This window comes from Somniosus microcephalus, chromosome 7, assembly GCF_052327205.1.
Source record: "Somniosus microcephalus isolate GS21.2 chromosome 7, FLI_Smic_1.0, whole genome shotgun sequence".
Classification (NCBI taxonomy): domain Eukaryota; kingdom Metazoa; phylum Chordata; class Chondrichthyes; order Squaliformes; family Somniosidae; genus Somniosus; species Somniosus microcephalus.
The window spans coordinates 200,787,880-200,810,607 of record NC_140993.1 but is presented as its reverse complement, the minus strand read 5'-3'; the positions used below and the strand labels follow the sequence as shown (position 1 = coordinate 200,810,607).

General features: G+C 44.0%; 1 protein-coding gene across 4 annotated transcripts in view; it reads left to right on the top strand.

Moving 5' to 3' along the window:
- Positions 1-22,728, top strand: part of taf2 (TAF2 RNA polymerase II, TATA box binding protein (TBP)-associated factor) — a 170,745-nt gene that overhangs the window by 63,320 nt on the left and 84,697 nt on the right. For 2 of the 4 annotated variants that reach the window (XM_085993331.1, XM_085993332.1), the window contains exons 12-20: positions 219-367; positions 508-594; positions 703-817; positions 9,114-9,223; positions 11,598-11,663; positions 11,808-12,060; positions 13,665-13,805; positions 16,274-16,384; positions 16,680-16,873. In XM_085993331.1, the coding sequence (XP_085849457.1) occupies positions 219-367; positions 508-594; positions 703-817; positions 9,114-9,223; positions 11,598-11,663; positions 11,808-12,060; positions 13,665-13,805; positions 16,274-16,384; positions 16,680-16,873 (1,226 nt within the window). Of the gene's footprint in view, positions 1-218; positions 374-507; positions 595-702; positions 818-9,113; positions 9,224-11,597; positions 11,664-11,807; positions 12,061-13,664; positions 13,806-16,273; positions 16,385-16,679; positions 16,874-22,728 lie in introns of all 4 variants that reach the window. The other 2 variants (XM_085993333.1, XM_085993334.1) reach the window with 1 other exon arrangement.

Below are 22,728 nucleotides of genomic sequence, written 5' to 3'. Positions count from 1 at the left end.
AGGAATTTCAGAAGTGTGTGCTTTTATCTGCTGATAGTCCATTGGAGTAATTTCCAGTTCAATGCTTTTTTTTAATAAGAGAAAACTAACATTTCTGTAGAAACCTCTATTGGGGTAAATGGCATTCATCGACTAAAACTTGTAGCTTCCAAATGCTATAAATTTTGTAGTTGCAGAGCAATGTATTGCTGTTCAACAGTGTTTGTTCACTACTTTAGGTCTTCAACAAACTGTTGAGTTTGGCCAGCACTGCTTCATCGCAGAAGTTTCAGTCACACATGTGGAGCCAGATGCTACTTTCAACAACTGGATTTTTAAAATCAATTTCAAATGTGTCTGGAAAAGATATTCAACCTTTAATAAAGCAGTGGGTGTATCCTTTGAGACTTTCTTTCTCATTACTTCTGCAAAATTTAATGTTCATTTATAATCAGAACTTTGGTTCTGCACAGCATGATTGTCCTTAATGTTAACCTTTCAGTATACAAACCATTTCATTTGTTCCAGATACTTCCACAAAATGCAAACCCACGGTTCTCCCCTCAGCTCTACTGAATTTTTGAGAGTTGTAAAACCTATGCCATCAATTCAGAAGTAGGTATTGTATTTTAAACTACTGCAGATTTTCTTGTTTTCATATAAAAATAGTCAAATTCAGTTACAATGTTCAAACCATGAAAAAACCTTAATTATATGCTGTAGTGACCAGAGTGGTGTAGTCAAGTTCTTCGGCAGCTTCGCATTTAATAGGAAAAGAAACATCTTGGAGTTGGAACTGAAGCAAGATTACACTTCTTTGGGAACCCAGAAGTATGTGGTAAGGACCAACTAAACTAAACTTTGATTGAAAATAAAAACAGAAAATGCTGGAAATACTCAGCTGGTCAGGCAGTATCTGTAGAGAGAGAACATAAGAACATAAGAAATAGGAGCAGGAGTAGGCCATTCGGCTCTTCGAGCCTGCTCCGCCATTCAATGAGATCATGGCTGATCATCTGCCTCAACTCCATTCACCGGCCCTATCACCATATCCCTTGATGCCCTTACTACAGGAAACTTTGTGTTATCCGGAGGCTAACTGTCCGGAATGCTCGAGCCACCGGCAAAAATCAGGTGCCGTTTTCGTTCGGTTTTTTTTTTCTCGTTGCTTTTTTCCTCAACAGTCAAGGTCTGCTGAAGCTGTTGCTAAGCTACAGAGACGCTTGGACTGTTTAGAAGCAAGCAACAGGGTTTGTTGACAGATACGGAGCTCAGAAGCTTCCGTATCTTTCAACATTAGCGCTGGAGTGTCCGGTAGTTTTGAGGGAACGGCAACAGCTCGGTCCCGTCGGTGCCGGATAGCGCAAAGTTTCCTGTAGTCAGAAATCTATCGACTTCTGTTTTGAATATAGCCAATGACTGAGCCTCCACACCCCTCTGGGAATGAGAATTCCAAAGATTCACCACCCTCTGCGTGAAGAAATTTCTTCTCATCTCAGTCCTGAATGGCCTACCTCTTATCTTGAGGCTGTGGCCCCTGGTTCTAGACTCCCCAGCTAAGGGAAACATTCTCCCAGCATCCATCCTATCAAGCCCTGTAATCATTTTGTATGCTTCAATGAGATCCCCTCTCATTCTTCTGAATTCAAGAGAATGTAGGCCTAGTTTACTCAATCTCTTCTCATATGACAGTCCTGCCATCCCAGGAATCAATCTCGTGAACCTTCATTGCACTCCCTCTATGGCAAGTATATCCTTCCTTAGGTAAGGAGACCAAAATTGTACACAGTACTCCAGGTGTGGTCTCACCAAGGCCCTATATAATTGGAGTAATTCTTTACTCCTGTACTCAAATCCGCTTGTAATGAAGGCCAGCATACCATTTGCCTTCCGAATGTGCAGGTGCAGCAAGCCATTCACTTTCAGTGACTCATGTACAAGGACACCCAGGTCCCTTTGAGCATCTGCATTCCCCAATCTTTCACCATTTAGGAAATACTCTGCCTTTCTGTTTTTTCTACCAAAGTGGATAATTTCACATTTATCCACATTATTTTCCATCTGCCATGTTCTCACCCACTCACTGAGCCTGTTGAGATCCCCTTGAAGCCTCTTCGCAACTGACACTGCCACCTAGCTTTGTATCATCAGCAAATTTGGAAATGTTACATTTAGTTCCCTGATCCAAATCATTGTGAATAGCTGGGGCCCAAGCACCGATCCTTGAGGTACCCCACTAGTCACAGCCTGCCATCCTGAAAAAGACCCTTTTATCCCTACTCTTTGTTTTCTGCCTGTTAACCAATTCTCAATCCATGCTAGTATAGTACCCCCAATTCCATGTGCCCTAATTTTGTTCACCAGCTTCTTGTGTGGGACCTTATCGAAGGCCTTCTGAAAATCCAGATACATCACATTTACCGGTTCCCCTTTGTCTACTCCACTAGTTACATCCTCAAAGAACTCCAATAGGTTTGTCAAACAGGATTTCCCTTTCATAAATCCATGTTGACTCTGCCCAATCTTACTATTAGTTTCTAAGTGCCCAGTTATTGCATCCTTTATAATAGATTCCAATAATTTGACTTAATACTAGCTTTAATTTCTTTTGTTAGCCATGGTTGGATCACTTTTCCTTTTGGGTTTTTATGCCCTAGAGGACTATACGTTTGTTGCAAATTATGCATTATTTCCTTGAATGTTAGCCACTGTATGTCCAACTTCATACCTTTTAGTGTAGTTTCCCAATCTACCATGGCCAACTTGTCCCTCGTACCCTTGTAGTTTCCTCGGTTTAGATTGAAGACCTTAGTTTCAGATTGGACTACATCACTCAAACGTAATGTAAAATTCAATCATATTATGGTCACTTGTCCCTAAAGGTCCCTTTACCGCAAGATTATTGATTAGCCCTTTCTCATTACACAGAGTTAACGTTTCAAGTCGATGACCCTTCGTCAGAACTGGAAAAAGTTGGAGATGCAACAGGTTTTTAAGCAGGGAGAAGGGGGAGGGGAGGAAAGAACAAAAGGGAAAGTCTGTGATAGGATGGAAGACAGGTGAGATTAAAAGACAAAAGGGATGATGGTAAAAGGAAATGGTAATGGGACAAGTTAAGAAACAAAAGATGATTCTAGATGAAGTGTAACAGATGCCATGTGAGAGAGAAAAAAAAATGATAGGGGCAGAGGTTATGGTCTGAAATTGTTGAGCTCGATGTTGAGTCCAGAAGTCTGTAAAGTGCCTAATCAAAAGATGAGGTGCTGTTCCTCGAGCTTACGTTGCACTTCATTGGAACAGTGTAAGAGGCCGAGGACAGAGAGGTCAGAGTGGGAGTGGAGCGGAGAATTAAAGTGAGAGGCGACCGGAAGCTCGGTCACCCTTACGGACTGAACAGAGGTGTTCCGCAAAGCGGTCGCCCAATCTGCATTTGGTCTCCCCAATGTAGAGGAGACTGCATCGTGAGCAGCGAATACAGTATACTGAATTGCTAGAAGTACAAGTAAATTGCTGTTTGACCTGGAAGGAGTGTTTGGAGCCCTGGACAGTGGGAAGGGAGGAGGTGAAAGGGCATGTGTTGCTGCATCTGCGCTTGCATGTGAAGGTGCCAGGGGAAAGGGTGTTGGGGGTGATAGAGGAGTGGACCAAGGTGTTGCTGAGGGAGCGGTCCCTTCGGAATGCTGAAAGGGGAGGTGAGGGGAAGATGTGTTTGGTGGTGGGATCATGCTGGAAGTGGCGGAAATGACAGAGGATGATCCGTTGAACGTGGAGGCTGGTGGGGTGAAAGGTGAGGACAAGAGGAACCCTATCGTGGTTCCGGGAGGGAGGGGAAGGGGTGAGAGCAGAAGTGAGGGAAATAGAACAGACACAGTCAAGGGCCGTGTCAACCACAGTAGAGGGGAATCCTCGGTTGAGGAAAGAGGAAGACGTGTTGGAAGCACTAGTATGGAGCGTGGCATCGTCAGAGCAGATGAGACGGAGAAAATGCGAGAATGGAATAGAGTCCTTACAGGAAGCCGGGTGGGAGGAAGTGTAGTCCAGGTAGCTGTGGGAGTCAGTGGACTCGTAGTGAATGTTTGTCAATAGCCTGTCCCCAGAGACGGAGACAGAAGCTTTTGTATTTGTGATTGAAAAGTTCAATCCTGAACTTTGAATTATGTGGAGTCCAGCTTGGCATCCAGAAGAATAAATGATGCATGTTCCCAATTAAAACAGTAAGAGCCATAGACTGACAGATCTATTATACGTGAAGTTTGATGGCTGTTTTCTAAGAGAACAAAACATAGTGGGTCTAGCAGGCTGTCCCATGAAACTGCATATTTGGAACATCTTCACAAGACAGGGAAATTTTAAAACCATTGCTTTATTTAATTTTATGAGGGCACTGTTTCACATTGAAAGTATTATCCTCCCTACATGATATACCTATCAATTCGTCCAATAAAAAGCGACGAGTTAGGAACGTAACTAAAGGTTTTTATTGACTAAATAACAGAGCCCACCCTCGTGGGTGATCGGGTCCAACAAGGAGGAATACCAGCCAGTCGACTACCTTTATACCTGGGCAGGTAGGTGGAGCCATGGGCGGAGTCGGAGGTGGTCAGCCCAGGTATAACAGCGCGACAAGAGGCGACCTCGTATAGTGATACAACAGTGAGAACAGTGATAACAATACAACAGTGATAACTATAGTGTAACGATAGTGAACGATAAAAGTGGTTTACCACATTCACCCCTTGTTTAGATTTGAGTCCGGCGGGGTGAAGTGTACTACCAGTTCTGGTATGTCAGTCTGTCCGGAGGCCTCGTAAGCCTCTCCGATCGTCGCAGCGGCGGTGCTGCATTATCCGGTGTTAATGCTGGTGTCTGCGTGGTCGGCGAAGGCTCGTGGGGTTCCGGCATGCCGTCTACCTGGGCTGGAATTGGGGGGGGGGGTAAAGGTGGTGTCTCCGGAGTGCCCGAGGGTGCGAGGTCTCGTAAGGAGACAGTGTCCTCCCGCCCGTCTGGGTAAGCCACGTAGGCGTACTGGGGGTTGGCGTGCAGGAGGTTCACCCTCTCGACCAGGGGGTCCGTTTTATGGGCCCTCACGTGCTTTCGCAGCAAGACGGGCCCCGGAGAGGTCAGCCAGGTTGGTAGAGTGGTTCCCGTAGTCGACTTCCTGGGGAAAACAAACATTCGTTCATGGGGGGTGGCGTTAACGGCAGTGCAAAGTAGTGACCGGATGGAGTGCAGCGCTGTCGGGAGGACTTCCTGCCAGCGGGAGGTTGGGAGGCCCTTAGACTTTAAGGCTAAGAGGACGGCCTTCCATACCGTCGCGTTCTCTCTTTCCACCTGGCCGTTCCCTCGGGGGTTGTAGCTGGTGGTCCTACTTGCTGCAATACCTCTCGCTAGTAGGAACTGACGGAGTTCCTCGCTCATGAAGGAGGAGCCCCGGTCACTATGTATATAGTTCGGGAACCCGAACAAGGCGAAGAGGTCGTTCAGGCACTTGATGACCGTGGTACTGGTCATGTCTGGGCAGGGGAAGGCAAAAGGGAAACGGGAGTACTCATCAATGATGTTGAGGAAGTACACATTGCGGTCAGATGACGGTAGAGGCCCCTTAAAGTCGATGCTCAGGCGCTCGAAGGGGCGGGTGGCCTTGATCAGGCTTGCTCTGTCCGGCCTATAGAAGTGCGGTTTGCACTCGGCGCAGGTCTGGCAGTTCCTGGTCATGGTCCTGACCTCCTCGATGGAGTAGGTCAGGTTGCGGGCCTTAATGAAATGGTAAAGTCTGGTGACCCCGGGGTGGCAGAGGTCGTTGTGGAGGGTCTGAAGTCTATCAATATGCGCGCTGGCGCATGTAATTCGTGAAAGAGCATCAGGGGGTTCGTTCAGCTTACCTGGCCGGTACAAGATATCATAATCGTAGGTGGATAGCTCGATTCTCCACCTCAAGATCTTGTCATTCTTGATTTTGCCCCTCAGCTTGTTATTAAACATGAAAGCAACCGAACGTTGGTCGGTGAGGAGGGTAAATCGTTTGCCTGCCAGGTAATGCCTCCAGCGCCGTACCGCCTCCACAATTGCCTGGGCTTCCTTCTCGACCGACGAGTGTCGGATCTCGGGGCCCTGTAGGGTCCTTGAGAAGAAGGCCACCGGCCTCCCCTCCTGGTTAAGGGTAGCGGCTAGGGCGAAGTCGGATGCATCGCTCTCCACTTGGAAGGGGATGGACTCATCCACTGCGTGCATTGTGGCCTTGGCTATGTTTCCCTTGATGAGGGAGAAGGCCGCGCACGCTTCCTCCGTGATGGGGAAGGATGTGGACTTCATGAGGGGTCTGGCTTTGTCCGCATAATTGGGCACCCATTGGGCATAGTAGGCGAAGAGCCCCAGGGTTCTCTTAAGTGCCTTAGGGCAGTGGGGGAGAGGTAGCTCCATGAGGGGGCGCATTCTTTCGGGGTCGGGGCCGATGAGTCCGTTCTCTGCTACACAGCCAAGGATGGCAAGGCGCGAGGTGTTAAACACACATTTCTCCTTATTGTAGGTGAGGTTCAGCCGTTGGGCCGTACGGAGGAATTTCTCCAGATTCACGTCATGGTCCTGCCGGTCGCGGCCGCAGATGGTGACGTTATCTAGATAGGGGAATGTGGCCTGCAGTCCGTTCTGGTCAACCATCCGGTCCATCTCCCTTTGGAAGACCGAGACCCCGTTGGTGACACCGAAGGGGACCCTAAGGAAGTGGTATAGGCGCCCATTCTCCTCGAAGGCGGTGTACTGGCGGTCCTCGGGGTGGATAGGGAGTTGGTGGTAGGCCGACTTAAGGTCGATGGTCGAGAATACGCGGTATTGTGCAATCTGATTGACCATGTCAGATATGCGGGGAAGGGGGTATGCGTCCAGCTGGGTGTATCTGTTTATGGTCTGGCTGTAGTCGATGACCAGGCGATTTTTATCGCCGGTCTTAACGACCACGACCTGGGCACGCCAGGGGCTGTTGCTCCCCTCGATAATGCCCTCTTTCAGGAGGCGCCGCACCTCAGAGCTAATGAAGGCTCTGTCCCCAGCGCTGTACCGCCTGCTCTTGGTAGCGACGGGTTTGCAGTCGGGGGTGAGGTTAGCGAACAGGGAAGGTGGCGGCACCTTGAGGGCGGATAGGCTGCAGGTGTTACGCGGTGGGCGGTTTAACATTCGCTGGTTGTCGACTGTGAGTGGGGGGAGGGGTCCACCGTATGCTAGGGTTACACTTTGGAGGTGGGATTGGAAGTCCAGCCCTAGTAGGACGGCAGCGCAGAGCTGGGGGAGGACGAGGAGTTTAAAATTTTTATACTCCGTACCCTTAACCGACAAGGTCACAACACAGTAGCCGCTAATGTCCGTGGCGTGGGACCTCGATGCCATCGAGATTCGGTTGCGCGTTGGCAGGACAGGGAGGGAGTAGTGGCTCACCGTGTCTGGGTGGATGAAGCTCTCCGTGCTTCCGCTGTCGAACAGGCAGGTCGTGGCGTGGCCGTTTACTTTGATGTCCATCATCGACTTGGACAGGTGGTGTGGGCGGGCTTGATCCAGAGTGACAGAGGCTAGTGTGTAGGTAAGCGAGTCGTTGTCGTCTGCGGGCGAGGCGGTCGTCGGGTCCGGGGGCCCGGTGGCAGTCGGGCGTGGTGGGTAAAATGGCGTCTCCCACGAGGTAGGACAAAATGGCGGAGAAGATGGCTGCCCCCATAACTCACATGAGGCACTATTGGGGTCGGTTGCCTTGATCAAAGATGGCCGCCCCCATGACTCACGTGTGGGGATGCTGGCCTCAGTTGCCTTGAAAGAAGATGGCCGCCCCCACAGTTCGCATGAGGCACTGCTGGCCTCTGAAGATCCGCTCCTGCAGGCCTTAGAGAAGTGGCCTTTCTTCCTGCAGGTTGAGCAGGTAGAGTTCCTGGCTGGGCAGCGCGACCTCGGGTGCTTCTCCTGGCCGCAAAAGAAGCAGCCGGCGGCCCGATCGCGGGTGCCCGATGTCGGAGCTGGTACCGGGGGTGGCGGTCCCGGTCGGGTCCGGGACGCCGACGCTGAGGTAGGTCCCGGGGGCGGCGCTGCGAAGGATATTGCGGTAGGGGTCGGGCCCGAGTCCCAGGGTCGCGAGCAGTACCTGGAAAACGCCTCCTGGTCCTGATGGGCCACCTCTAGGGAGAGAGCGAGGGCTTCAGCTTTGTCCAGGTCGAGGTCTTTAGCTTCAAGCAGTCTTTGCCGTGAGTAGTCGGACCGTAGGCCTTTCACAAAGGCATCGCGGATATTATCTTCCGTATTTTCAACAGCCGTCACCGCTTTAAAGTCACAGTTCCTGCCGAGTGCTCTTAGCGCCCGTAAAAATTCAGCTACAGACTCTCCTGGCTGTTGCGGGCGGGATCTTAGGAGGTGCCTGGTGTACATGTAATTTACCGGGCTCCGGTACTGCTGTTTCAGTAGGTTGATAGCGGCCTCGTATGTAGTCGTGTCCTGGATGAGTGCGTATACTCTCGGGCTCGCTTGGGCGTTCAGAACTCTTAGTTTGGATCTCTGAGGGACGCCGGATTCTTCCAGGTAGGATTCGAAGCAGTCCAGCCAGTGTTTGAAGTTGAGGGCTGAGTTTGCTGCCTGTGGGTTTAGATCCAGGTACGGTGGTTTGAGGGCTTGCAGCCAAGCCGGCTGGTGTGGCTGGTGTAGCCCGGTGTCTGAAAGCTGCTGTGGCTGTGCTTCTGGGAGGGCTTCTGGCTGGCCAGTAGTAGACATCTTTAAAATTTAGTCAATAAAATTGATATACCTATCAATTCGTCCAATAAAAAGCGACGAGTTAGGAACGTAACTAAAGGTTTTTATTGACTAAATAACAGAGCCCACCCTCGTGGGTGATCGGGTCCAACAAGGAGGAATACCAGCCAGTCGACTACCTTTATACCTGGGCAGGTAGGTGGAGCCATGGGCGGAGTCGGAGGTGGTCAGCCCAGGTATAACAGCGCGACAAGAGGCGACCTCGTATAGTGATACAACAGTGAGAACAGTGATAACAATACAACAGTGATAACTATAGTGTAACGATAGTGAACGATAAAAGTGGTTTACCACACTACAATCCTCACGTCTTTAATTGTGCATGTTTTTAAAAATTATTATAACTTATCCTACAGGGACCACTTAAAGTGACAGTACAGGAACTAGATGGATCATTTAACCACACTCTACAAATTGAAGAAAACAGCTTAAAGCATGATATTCCCTGCCATTCCAAGAGCAGACGGTAGGTGCTAATGTCTTGGAAGATAAGATTTCAATACATTTATCCCAACCAAAGTAGAGTTAAAATTGATGGACATCAACTTAACTCTTTTTTTCTTTTCCAGTTTCAGGAAAGAGGCCATCAAAATTTGGCCACTTTCTAAGAAGTTGTACCATTGCACTAGTAATACATTGTGAAAGTTCTTTCATGAATGTAGAAATATCCTTAACTAAATGGATTAGGACTGTCTTTTGCACGTGCAGGAATATCAGTAACATGGTTAGTGGTGTGGCTTTCTGTTTGTTCCACAAGCTGATTTATTTTTTTGAAATCTTTTTGAATCAGACTAATTCACTGCCATGGGTTATGAGGTATTTTCAGTTTTTCTCCAGTGAATTATCTTTTGCACTAGGGAATAAGTGAAAGATTATGCACTGGTATTTGTGTTTTTGGGAGTAAAATAATCTCTCCCAACATTTTATTATACATCCTTTTGCATATTTGAGGCTTGGGTGTGGGAAGCAATCATTCTTTTTTTTATATAAACTTTAAAATTATTTTTTTTTTAATGGAACTTATGCTTTGTTTTCTTAACAATAACAATTGACAAACAAGACAGGATGCCCCTGAAATCGTAGTCAGGGTTAGGTAAAGAGAATAGAGAACACTCTATACTGAAAATTCTCTGCCCAGTATCCTCCTGTAACGAATATTCCCTTGTTGCAAGGCCATTACACTGGGGGTGGGAATACTAAGCTGTAAAGTAAGCTGGTCATTCAGAATGTTTAAGTCACAGAGGTCTGAATATTATGTTCTTGCATGTATATTTTAATTTTATTTCACTAACCAATGTGGAAGAACAATTGTGGGGCTGTCACAATAGCATTCATGAATATTTAATGAACATTCTTCCTCACATGCAGGTGAATAATTTGCCTTCTGAATAGTGAATACCGGGACATTATCTCTTTAAGAGTTTGGCATTATTCAGTTATTTGGCATGGTTCGTTCCATCGCTGTTGTATCTATGGCCATATTGCGTTTGAATGCCTTAGTTTCTTTCCTCCTCTTGTCAGCGCATAAAGAAATAAGTTCATCTTACTAGTCATTTCAAATGTGTATGTTAATGGATTTTAATGGCTTGTAAAAGTAAGACAAAAAATTTGAAGTTTTATTTGATTTACATTTTAATGAAGTCATTAACATGAAAATATTGTTCTCACGGTTGATGAAGGCTTGCACTGTTTGCGACAGCTCATTCTTAATTCAGTCAGTAACCGTGCTTGATTTCAAGATTTCGTATCTTGCTGTAGATTCTTTCCAGTGACCAGTAAACACATAGATATTTGCATTTTCCGCAGATGTTGCACAACAACAAGAAATTCAGCCCCTTGAGCCTGCTCTGCCATTCAAATAGATTATGGCTAATTTGTTCTTGAATTCGATTTACCCGCCATAGCTTCTTATCCCTTAATGCAGTTGCCTAACAAAAAATCTATCGATGGCAAAATACTGCGGATGCTGGAAATCTGAAATAGCAACAGAAAATACTGGAAACACTCAGCAGGCCAGGCAGCATCTGTGGAGAGAGAAACAGAGTTAACGTTTCAGGTCTGGGACCCTTTGTCAGAACTGGAAAAAGTAAAGTTTTTCTCTCCAAGGATGCTGCCTGGCCTGCTGAGTGTTTCCAGAATTTTCTGTTGTTATTTCAAAATCTATCGATCTCTGTCTTGAAAGCTTCAATTGTCCCAGCATCTACATCATTTTGGAGGAGAGAATTCCAGGTTTCAATTTGGGAGAAAGACTACATGACCAAAATAGGTCCTGTGTGCAGTTGAACTCCTAGTAGGACAGTATTTTTATTCTCTTATGCATTGTCAAACAAAATTAAAAATTATGATCTTCACAGAATCACAGAAACCCCACAGTGCAGATAGAGGCTATTTCGGCCCATCGAGCCTGCACCGACACATATCCCACCCGATCCCTGTAACCCCTACACCAACACATATCCCACCCTATCCCTGTAACCCCATGTATTTAACCCCCTAACACTAAGGGTCAATTTATCATAGCCAATCAACCTAACCCGCACATCTTTGGACTTACATCTTGAATTATTTTATATGATTAACAAATGGTACTGCAGTCCTCAGTCATTTTAAACTGTGGCATGTTGCAGTTAATTGTCACCAAGAGGTCTACACAGCTACAACTGCAATCCTAATCGGATTTTAAAATCATATTGACAGATCTTGGCAAATAAAAATCATTGTATTTGAGAGTATGGAACATGTTTGAAAGGAAAATGTTTTTAAAATATATAATTTACAATGACTTCGTAGCACTGATCTGTTCATTATTTTAAGTGAAAGTCATTATTCTCCCCATTCAGAAATAAGAAAAAAAAGATCCCGCTATTGAATGGGGAAGAAGTGGACATGGATCTTTCTGCAATGGAGTAGGTCTTTTTCATTCATTGAAAATGCTAACTTTTACTAGCATCTTTTGTTGTTTGGGAAAATCCTTTAACAAACAATGTTGTCATTTTTCTTATAGCTGAGTAAATTATATTAAAATAAATATTTAATTTATGTTTTTATAGTGCTGATTCCCCATTACTGTGGATAAGGATAGATCCAGACATGTCGGTTTTGAGAAAGGTGGAATTTGAGCAGGCTGATTTCATGTGGCAGTACCAGCTCCGCTACGAGAGGGATGTGGTTGCACAGGAAGAATCAATTCATGCTTTAGAAAAGTTTCCTACTCCAGCATCTCGGCTAGCACTAACAGATATCCTGGAACAAGAACAATGCTTTTACAAAGTCAGAATGCATGCCTGCTTTCGCCTAGCAAAGGTGAACTGTGAAGGAATTCTGTAATTGTATGATTGAGTGGTATGATTTAATGAGAGGTTTGCTAGAACCTGAACAGTGTGTAGGATTTACCCCTTTGCTTTTTTCCAGAAGCTCTAGTAGATTAGGTTCAGGGTATTATGCAACTGGTTTAATTTCACTGGTGGCCTAATAATCAGTTGGTTTTTTAATGCATGTTTTACTGTCAGCGATGTCTCGGTGGTAGTGCACTTGTCCCTGAGTCAGAAGGCCGTGGGTTCATCCCCTCTGCAGAGACTTGAGCACATAATCTAAGCTAATGCTTTAGGGAGTGCTGCACAGTCAGCGGTGCTGTCTTTTGAAGAAGACATTAAACCATCTGCCCCCTCAAATGGATGTAAATGATTCCATGGCACTTTTCGAAGAGGAGTTGGGGAGCTCTCCCAGTGTCCTGCCAATATTTATCGATCAACCAATGTCACTAAAACAGATTATCCGGCCATTAATCTCATTGCTGTTTGTGGAACCCTATTGTGTGCAAATTGGTTGACACGTTTCTCTACATAATAACTGACTGCACTTCAAAAGTACATTACCTGTGAAGTACTTTGATATGTCCCGAGTTTCTGAAAGGCATTATATACATCCAAGTTATTTTACTTTTTCACACTAGGAATGCTATAGTATGTTTAATTCTATGATTGTTTATGGTGATATTTCTGAAAACAATATTGTTGAATTCTGTATGGTCTATTTTGATTAACTTGATGCTGAATACTCATTTCCCAATTTTTTTAACAAATCAAACTCCTCTTTGTAATTTCCACAAGCAAATAGAATATTTGTATCATTCACAATTGGCAGGAAAGGAGAAATATTGCCTGGGGGGCTACTGTGCATGTCTTGCATGATTCAGGTGACCTTGTCGTCCTGCTGTACTAAAACATCATTCTGGGCTGCGTGTATAGATCATTTTGTTCCCATCATTGGTAGCACACCTTTCTGCTGTCTCCCACATCAAGAAAATAGTTGAAATTCTTGTTCATTGCATTCTTTGGTCATTTCACAGTCAAAAGTCTTTTTAGTCCCTTGATCTGTGAAGTTTTTTTTTGTATTTTATTACTTTACTGACCACCTCCTTGTTAGGATGAGGTGCCTACCTCATAGGGATTTTGACCTAAGGAGGACTGGACCCCGCTCGATACAGTACTTGACAAATCAACTGATTCAGACATCAAGCAGTATATCTGGTACTGCACAATTTAGGTGTTCAACAGAACCGAGTATGGGCCAACAATATGATCTGATAAGTCATCAAGTGTAGTTGATCTCCATCTCTGGCACTTTCCTTCAATACCTTGCAGATCTAGAACTACTAACAGATGAATTCCACGTGTTTGCCAGGCTAACACGTCACAAGAATGCAAATCAAAGCAATAGTTGTCTTCAACAGAGGTGGAAGTCCACCATACAGAAAAATCCATCATTCAGAGACAATCAGTCTGGTTTTCAGAAACAGATTTGTTGCATTCTTATTAGCTAGTTGTGTACATCTCATACATGTTATCTCTAAACTTGAAAAGTACATTAACTTGAACAGTACATTGTGTCTGGAATTGTTCCTTCAGATTGCAAATGCCATGGTAAACACTTGGACAGGTCCTCCAGCCATGAAGTCACTCTTTACTCGAATGTTCTGCTGCAAGAGTTGTTCAAATATTGTTAAAACCAACAATTTCATGAACTTTCAAAGCTACTTCCTACAGAAGGTAAAAATTTTCATAATATTGCCACTGTTGTGAAATAAATTGAGGCACCCAAGTTCAGTTAGTGAAGCATTAGCAGGGACACTTCTCATTAAATAAAGCATAATAGCATTCCATTGTTAGAAACTAGGGGTGCCTAAAAATGTATATGGCTACACGAATAATACTGTGTTTAAATGATTATGTTTCTGTTCGAGACAAGTAAGGGGTTAATGAATAAGTTTCTTTTTCCTGGAGGTTTGTATTAGAATTTGAGACAAAATGTCTTCAGTTCGATTAGATGAGGCATAAATATTCCACACGGGCCCACAGGATGGCCTTGCCTGTTATATCTGTTGGTTGTAAGTTAAGGTTTTGACTTTGTTAATGTATCTTTAATTTGGCCAATGAGGGCCCAACCTATGTTTCTTCCATTATTACTAATAACCATATTATAATCTCTGCAGGTAGAATTTGTAGTTTGTTTAGCAGAACTGCTTGCGAAGATAAATAAAAGTTAATTAGTTGAAAGACATAGAATAAAGTGAGATAACGACTGGCTGAAGTGGGACAGCTCTAGCTTGGGCCTCTTGATTGAAGGGGTGCAAGGCCAGGCCTAGTACCAATTGTAACAGGAAGGATGGGGACAAGGAGAGATAAGACAAATTCTAATGGAGGAATCTTCAAAATGTGAAAAACAAGATAGATAAATTGGATGAGATCATGAGACAACTTTAGGGGAGGCCTTTCATCCAAGAATCCAGACAAAGAACTTGATGCCCCATTGGGTAATGAGGTTTTAGGGTAGCCTCTATAGGTTAACTGGTCTTGGCAATAATTTGGCCTCAAGCCCACCTTTAAAGAGAATAAAAGTAAGACCCGGTGGAGGGGAGAGCTAAGCAAAGGTTTGGCTGGTCGAGCGCTCTTTCGAGAGTGATCCCATGCTCACCAGTTCTAGACGAAAGGAAGAGAGGCTGCAAGTCAGAGAATTGTTCACGCACACCAGCCGTCTGTCCGATCGGGTCCGGTACCAGCTACTTGTCGCGGTCGTATGTTTTTTGCTGTATTACTAGTGTGTTATACTGTATTCTGTCCTAAACTCCGATTCAACACAATATACCCACCGCATTGGTTTGCACTCGATCCTGTTTACCAGAGATACGTGAATCTCTACACCACGGTGAAGTCTTTGTCTGTGGACATCTCATCTTTCTGTCTGTCAAATTCTGTCTTGGACTATCAGTTCACAGAATCACAGAATCACCACAGTGCAGATAGAGGCCATTTCGGCCCATCGAGCCTGCACCGACACATATCCCACCCGATCCCCGTAACCCCTACACCAACACATATCCCACCCTATCCCCGTAACCCCACGTATTTAATCCCCCTAACACTAAGGGTCAATTTTTTTTTTTATCATAGCCAATCAACCTAACCCGCACATCTTTGGACTGTGGGAGGAAACCGGAGCACCCGGAGGAAACCCACGCAAACACGGGGAGAATGTGCAAACTCCACACAGACAGTCACCCGAGGCCGGATTCGAACCCGGGTCTCTGGCGCTGTGAGGCAACAGTGCTAACCACTATGCCACAGTTATAATAAGTTCTACTGTATTTTGGATAAAAACTTAGTTTTGGCTGTTCTTCCAGCGCAGTACTATTTTTCATTGTACTGTGAAAAATTTTAACACCAGTTTAAAAAAAAAGCTTTAGTCAATCTGCTCCTATTCTTTGCCAATTCTAATCCATAATTAGCTTCTAGAAGCAATGGAACAACGTAATGATTTTCCTTGGTATATTTTTCATCTTTCCTTTCTCCCCTGTTTCCTTCCATATGGAAAAAGCCTACCTAAACAAAAGTGTCAGCTTGGCTCAATGGTAGCATGTTTTGCTTCTGAGTCAAGATTATGGGATCAAGCCCCACTCCAACTTGAGCACATAATCAAGGCTGTCACTTCAGTGCCATACTGAGGATGTGCTGCATTGTTGGAGATGCTAGTTTATGGGTGATGCATTAAACCAAGGCATCTTATTCCTGTTCAGGTGGCATAAAGATCCCAAGACACGATTTGAAGAAGAGTCGTGGATTTTCTGTTGTGCAATTTGGCTGCCCTGTTTGCCGACATAAGAGTGACTACACTTTAAAAGTAATTCATTGTGGAACTGCAGACGTGAGAAGTGCTACATAAATGCAGTTTCTTTCTTTTCTCTGAAGAATACCGTCCTTCATATCACTAACTGATACCGAAATTGTTACGGGATATACTAAGTCAAACCCACTCTATGGCAGTTTTTTGTAGCTTTAAAGTTAATTTCATTTTTCTAAGCCGATTCCTCATTCTCTTTATATTAAAAAAAATGAAATTGCACAGTGAATTATAACTCAAACTCATGACTATAAATTGTTTCCGAAGGCTAGTAATTCATCAGATTTTATAGAAATATATACTTATGAAAGTTAACCAAAGCATTTTACCTATTTCGCAGACTATGCCTGTTGCTATGGCATTGCTGCGGGATGTCCATAACCAGTGTCCCAAGGAAGTATTGGCCTTTATTTTGGACTTAATCAAATATAATGACAACAGAAAGAACAAGGTAATCACCAGAGCTTTCTTTTTAAATCTTTGAGTTTTAGGATTCTAAGATCATGACTTTTAAAAAAAAATCTTAAATCTCAGTTGTACCACCAATTGTGTTTGAGAAATATATTTTAAGTAAAAGTTGAGAAAAACTTAAATATCCTCCAAGCATTTTTTGAAATCCAGATGTGTTCAATTTAAAAACCACCTGGATCCTGAACAAAAAACAAGTCCTTTGATTGTGGTACTCTGTCTCTTTGAACCTGGTTTATTTTAATTATTGCTTTTAAAAATAATATTTTCCCTTTTAGTTTTCAGACAACTACTATCGTGCTGAACTTATAGATGCACTTGCAAACTCAGTGACACCTGCAATTAGTATCAATAATGAGGTTCGAACGTTGGATAACCTCAACCCTGACATTCGACTAATTCTGGAGGAGATCACCAGATTTCTAAATATGGAGAAGCTGCTTCCAAGTTACAGAAATACAATAACTGTCAGGTACTAATTGATGAATATTTACAAATCCAAATTGACAGCATGTCAATTGTGTGGGAGTCTTGTTCCTGAACGTTAAGGTTCATTCAGCAGTAGTGACTTAGTGAAAATTCTAGCTATGCTTTATATCCATTCTTCTCTTATTTAAACAAAAGCTTTTGGATACACCAGACAGTCTAAATATTTGCTGCTTTTTATCCCTACATGATGGGATTATCTGAAGAATCCTTAAAGGCTATGCACACCAACTATTATGGCAACAGTACTTCAGATCACCTTATTTTACAAAATTATTTTGTCCTTTAGCATATATCTAAAAAATGTCAAATTCAGTTAAATAAAGAATAATGGGTACCTGAAAATAATTACAGGGCAGTATTTGATTTTAAAAAACAAGAGTGCAAGCTCCAGCAATTTAGAACACTCATCTAAACCCCAAGATTAGATTACAGCATTGAAATAGCTCCTATGTGTTTCTTTTCTGTTTTGTTCTGTGAGATGGTTTAGAGGGGATTTGAGGGGAAATTTGCTCACCCAGAGGGTTGTGGGGGTCTGGAACTCACTGCTTGAAAGGGTGGTAGAGGCAGGAACCCTAAGCACATTTAAAAAGTACTTGGATGTGCACTTGGGATGCCCTAACCTGCAGGGCTATGGACCAAGAGCTGGGGAGTGGAATTAGGCTGGATAGCTCTTTGTTGGCCAGCACGGACACGATGGGCCGAAATGGCCCCCTTCCGTGCTGTAACTTTCTATGATTCTATGAGCAAACAACCTTTATTTTTATCAGTGAGTTACAGACCAGCTGTGATCAAAAAGGCAGGGGAAGACTCCTTTCCAGGCCATCGCTAATGCTTTACTCAACCATTTTCCCCATGATACTGCTTTGCCTCTGCTCAACCCCTCTCTGTCCTCTGCTTGACATTTTCACATTGACATGCAAGTAAGATTGTGGATTAGGGGTACTAAGCATATGTTTTACCACTCAATGGCACATTTCCATCGAGTGATGAGATGTGTGGTTCGTATACCCTTCATTTGACTTGGTTTAGTTTTGTAATTTATTTCAACAGCAGTTGTCAGTCTAAATATGCTGTCTAGTTCCATGTTCCTGATGCATGGCAGTATTAATAGAATTTAGAATTTACAACAGAGAGGGAGGTCACTCAGCCCATCACACCTATGCAGGTAATAGCTGTTCAATTAGAGCTATCTCCTGTAATCCCATTTCGCTGTCTTTTTTCCATCTCTATTCCTTTTCAAATACTTACCTCCTCTTTTAAATTGTATATTTTCCCCAATAGCTGCTCATGGTGAAGGATTCAATGTTTTAATAACCCACTGAAATATTTTTTCTGACTTCGCCCTCCATTCACCCAGTGATCTTGAGTTTATGCCTCTTTGTTAACAATTTGCCAATTAATAGAAATAATATCTCACTATTAACCCTCTCGAAACATTGTGTATTCATTGCCGCTATGGTATAAAACTCAAAATGAGATTTACCTTTATGGCCTTTTCTATCTGCACTCAGACCTTTTGAAGATCTATGTGTCATCCCTACTAATCTCTATTCCTCCATTCTGTTAAGAAAATTACTATTTAGGGCATTCCTCCTTTTTATTCTTTGCAAAGTGTACTACTTCACATTTGTCTGCATTGAACTGCATCTGCCACCTATCTGCTCACTCAGCGAAGCAATCTGTACTCTTACAATTTCCTTACTTTACCATGCCCTTTAATTTGGTATCCTTGACAAACTTAAATATCATTCATTTTGTGTATATGCCAAAATCATGTATACAAATGGAAAACTAAAGAAGTCTCAGCACAAATCAATGGGGCACACCACTTCAGATATTCTTCCAATCTTAAAGAATCATTATTTACCTCTACTTTCTGTTTTCTGTGTCCTAGCCATCTCTCTTCATGCAGCTTCCTTCCCTTTAATACCATGTCTCTTGTAGCATCTTATCTATGCCATCTAAAAATGTATCTATAATGAGCTGTATTTTGTGACCCCTGAGGATAGGTATGAGGTGTGTATGCGCCCGTAAGGGCCGCGCAAGTTCTGGGTTTAGGCATGCGAAGTGCAGGCACGAAAACCAGGAACATAAGAACGTAAGCAGTAGAAGCAGGAGTAGGCCATACGACCCCTCGGGCCTGCTCCGCCATTCAGTAGGATCATGGCTGATCCGAACTTAGACTCATGTCTACTTCCCTGCCCTCTCCCCGTAACCCTTATTCCCTTATCAGCTAGGAAACTGTCTCTCTCCGTTTTAAATTTATTTAATGTCGCAGCTTCCACAGCTCTCTGAGGTAGCAAATTCCATAGATTTACTACCCTCTGAGTGAAGAAGTTTCTCCTCATCTCAGTTTTGAAAGGGCAGCCCCTTATTCTAAGATTATGCCCCCTAGTTCTAGTCTCACCCATCAGTGGAAACATCCTCACCGCATCCACCCGATCAAGCCCCCTCACAATCTTGTATGTTTCGATAAGATCGCCTTTCATTCTTCTGAATTCCAATGAGTAGAGGCCCAACCTACTCAACCTTTCCTCATAAGTCAACCCCCCTCATCTCCAGAATCAACCGAGTGAACCTTCTCTGAACTGGCTCGAGAGCAAGTATATCTTTTCTTAAATATGGAAACCAAAACTGTACGTGTTATTCAGGTGTGGCCTCACCAGTACCCTGTATAACTGCAGCAAGACTTCCCTGCTTTTATACTACATCCCCCTTGCAATAAAAGCCAAGATTCCATTGGCCTTCCTGATCACCTGCTGTACCTGCACAGTGGCATAGTGGTTAGCACTGTTGCCTCACAGCGCCAGGGACCCGGGTTCAAATCCGGCCTCGGGTGACTGTCTGTGTGGAGTTTGCACATTCTCCCCGTGTTTGCGTGGGTTTCCTCCGGGTGCTCCGGTTTCCTCCCACAGTCCAAAGATGTGCGGGTTAGGTTGATTGGCCATGATAAAAAACAATTGGCCCTTAGTGTTAGGGGGGATTAAATATGTGGGGTTACGGGGATAGGGCTTGGGTGGGATGGCTGTCGGTGTAGGGGACCGGGTGCTAGGGTTTGGATGATCAGCCATGATCTCGTTGAATGGCGGAGCAGGCTCAAAGGGCCGAATGGCCTACTCCTGCTCCTATCTTCTATGTTTCTATGTAACCTTCTGTGTTTCATGCACCAGGACCCCCAGATCCCTTTGTACTGTAGCACTTTGCAGTTTCTCTCCATTTAGATAATAACTTGCTCTTTGATTTTTCTGCCAAAGTGCATAACCTCACACTTTCCAACATTATATTCCATCTGCCAAATTTTTGCCCACTCACTTAGCCTGTCTATGTCCTTTTGCAGGTTTTTTATGTCCTCCTCACTCACTGCTTTCCCTCCCATCTTTGTATCGTCGGCAAACTTGGATATGTTGCACTCGGTCCCTTCCTCCAAATCGTTAATATAGATTGTAAAGAGTTGGGGTCCCAGCACTGACCCCTGCGGAACACCACTAGTTACTGATTGCCAACCCAAGAATGAACCATTTATCCCAACTCTGTTTTCTGTTAGATAGCCAATTTTCCACCCATGCCAGTATATTGCCCCAATCCCGTGATTTTTTATCTTGTGCAGTAATCTTTTGTGTGGCACCTTGTCAAATGCCTTTTGGAAGTCCAAATACACCACATCCACTGGTTCCCCTTTATCCACCCTGTTTGTTACGTCCTCAAAGAATTCAAGCAAATTTGTCAAACATGACTTCCCCTTCGTAAAACCATGCTGACTCTGTCCGATTAAATTATGCTTATCCAAATGTCCTGTTACTGCTTCCTTAATAATGGACTCCAACATTTTACCAACCACAGATGTTAGGCTAACTGGTCTATAGTTTCCAGCCTTTTGTCTGCCTCCCTTATTAAATAAGGGCGTTACATTAGCAGTTTTCCAATCTGCTGGGACCTTTCCTGAATCCAGGGAGTTTTGGAAAATTGCCACCAATGCATCCACAATCCCTACCGCTACTTCTCTCAAGACCCTAGGATGTAAGCCATCAGGTCCAGGGGATTTATCCGCCTTTAGTCCCATTATCTTACCGAGTACCACCTCCTTAGTGATTTTAATTGTGTTCAGCTCCTCTTTCCCCCCCCCCCCCCTCCATACCCCACTGTTTGTCCAGTGTTGGGATATTTTTAGTGTCCTCTACTGTAAAGACTGATACAAAATAGTTGTTCAGTGTTTTTGCCATCTCCATGTTCCCCACCACTAATTTCCCGGTCTCGTCCTCTAAGGGACCAACATTCACTTTAGCCACCCTTTTTCTTTTTATATAACTGTCGAAACTCTTGCTATCTGTTTTTTCTTTTTTGCTAGTTTACTTTCATAATCTATCTTCACTTTCTTAATTAATCTTTTAGTTATTCTTTGCTGGCTTTTAAATGCTTCCCAATCTTCTATCCTCCCACTAGATTTGGCTACTTTATATGCCCTTGTTTTCAGTCGGATGCTATCCTTTATTACTTAGCCACGGATGGCTGTCTTTTCTTTTACGCCCCTTTTTCCTCAGTGGAATATATTTTTCTTGAAAGTTGTGAAATATCTCCTTGAATGTACACCACTGCTCATGTACCGTCTTACACTTCAATCTATTTTTCCAGTCCACTTTAGTCAACTCTGCTCTCATACCTTCATAGTCTCCTTTATTTAAGCTTAGTACGCTGGTTTGAGATCCAACTCTCTCACTCTCCAACTGAATTTGGAATTCAACCATGTTATGGTCACTCATTCCAAGGGGATCCTTTACAAGGACATTTTTTATTAATCCTGTCTTATTACACAGGACCAGATCTAAGATTGCCTGCCCCCTGGTTGGTTCAGTTACATACTGCTCAAGGAACCCGTCCCTAATGCTCTGTATGAACTCTTCCTCAAGGCTGCCCTGCCCAATTTGATTTGTCCAGTCAATATGAAAGTTAAAACCCCCCATGATTACAGCTGTTCCCTTATTACAAGCCCCAGCTATTTCCTGATTAATACTCCGACCAACAGCGTTGCAACTGTTAGGAGGCCTATAGACTACGCCCACTAGTGACTTTTTCCCCTTATTATTCCTTATCTCCACCCAAACTGTTTCCCTATCCTGATCCTTTGACCCAATATCATTTCTCACTATTGCAGTGATTCCATCCTTTATTAACATAGCCACCCCAACTCCCTTTCCTTCCTGTCTGTCCTTCCTAATTGTCAAATACCCCTGGATGTTTAGTTCCCAGTCATGGTCACCTTGCAGCCATGTTTCTGTAATGGCCACCAGATCATACTCATGTGTAGTTATTTGTACCGTCAACTCGTCAATTTTGTTACGAATGCTGCGTGCATTCAGATAAAGAACTTTTAAATATGTTTTGTGACAATTTATTCCTGCTTTTACCCCCTTTACTACTCTACCTTTATCTTTATATACATTCTGTCCCTTCCTGACATGCTCTGGTTTTTAATTCCCCCACTGCTACCTTGCTCTATTGCCTTCCCCGCTGACATTTTTATTTTTCGTTCTCTTGAAACCTCCCCCCCACTAATTAGTTTAAAGCCCTCTCTACAGCCCTAGTTATTCGATTCGCCAGGATTCTAGTCCCAGCAGTGGCCAAGTGAAGTCCGTCCCAACGGAACAGCTCTCTCCCGTCCCAGTACTGGTGCCAGTGTCCCAAGAAGCAAAACCCATTTCTCCCACACCAGTCTTTGAGCCATGCATTTAACTCTCTGATTTTATTTACCCTAGCCAAATTTGCTCGTGGCTCAGGTAGTAATCCAGAGATTATTACCCTTGTGGTTCTGCTTTTTAATTTGGCCCCTAGCTGCTCATACTC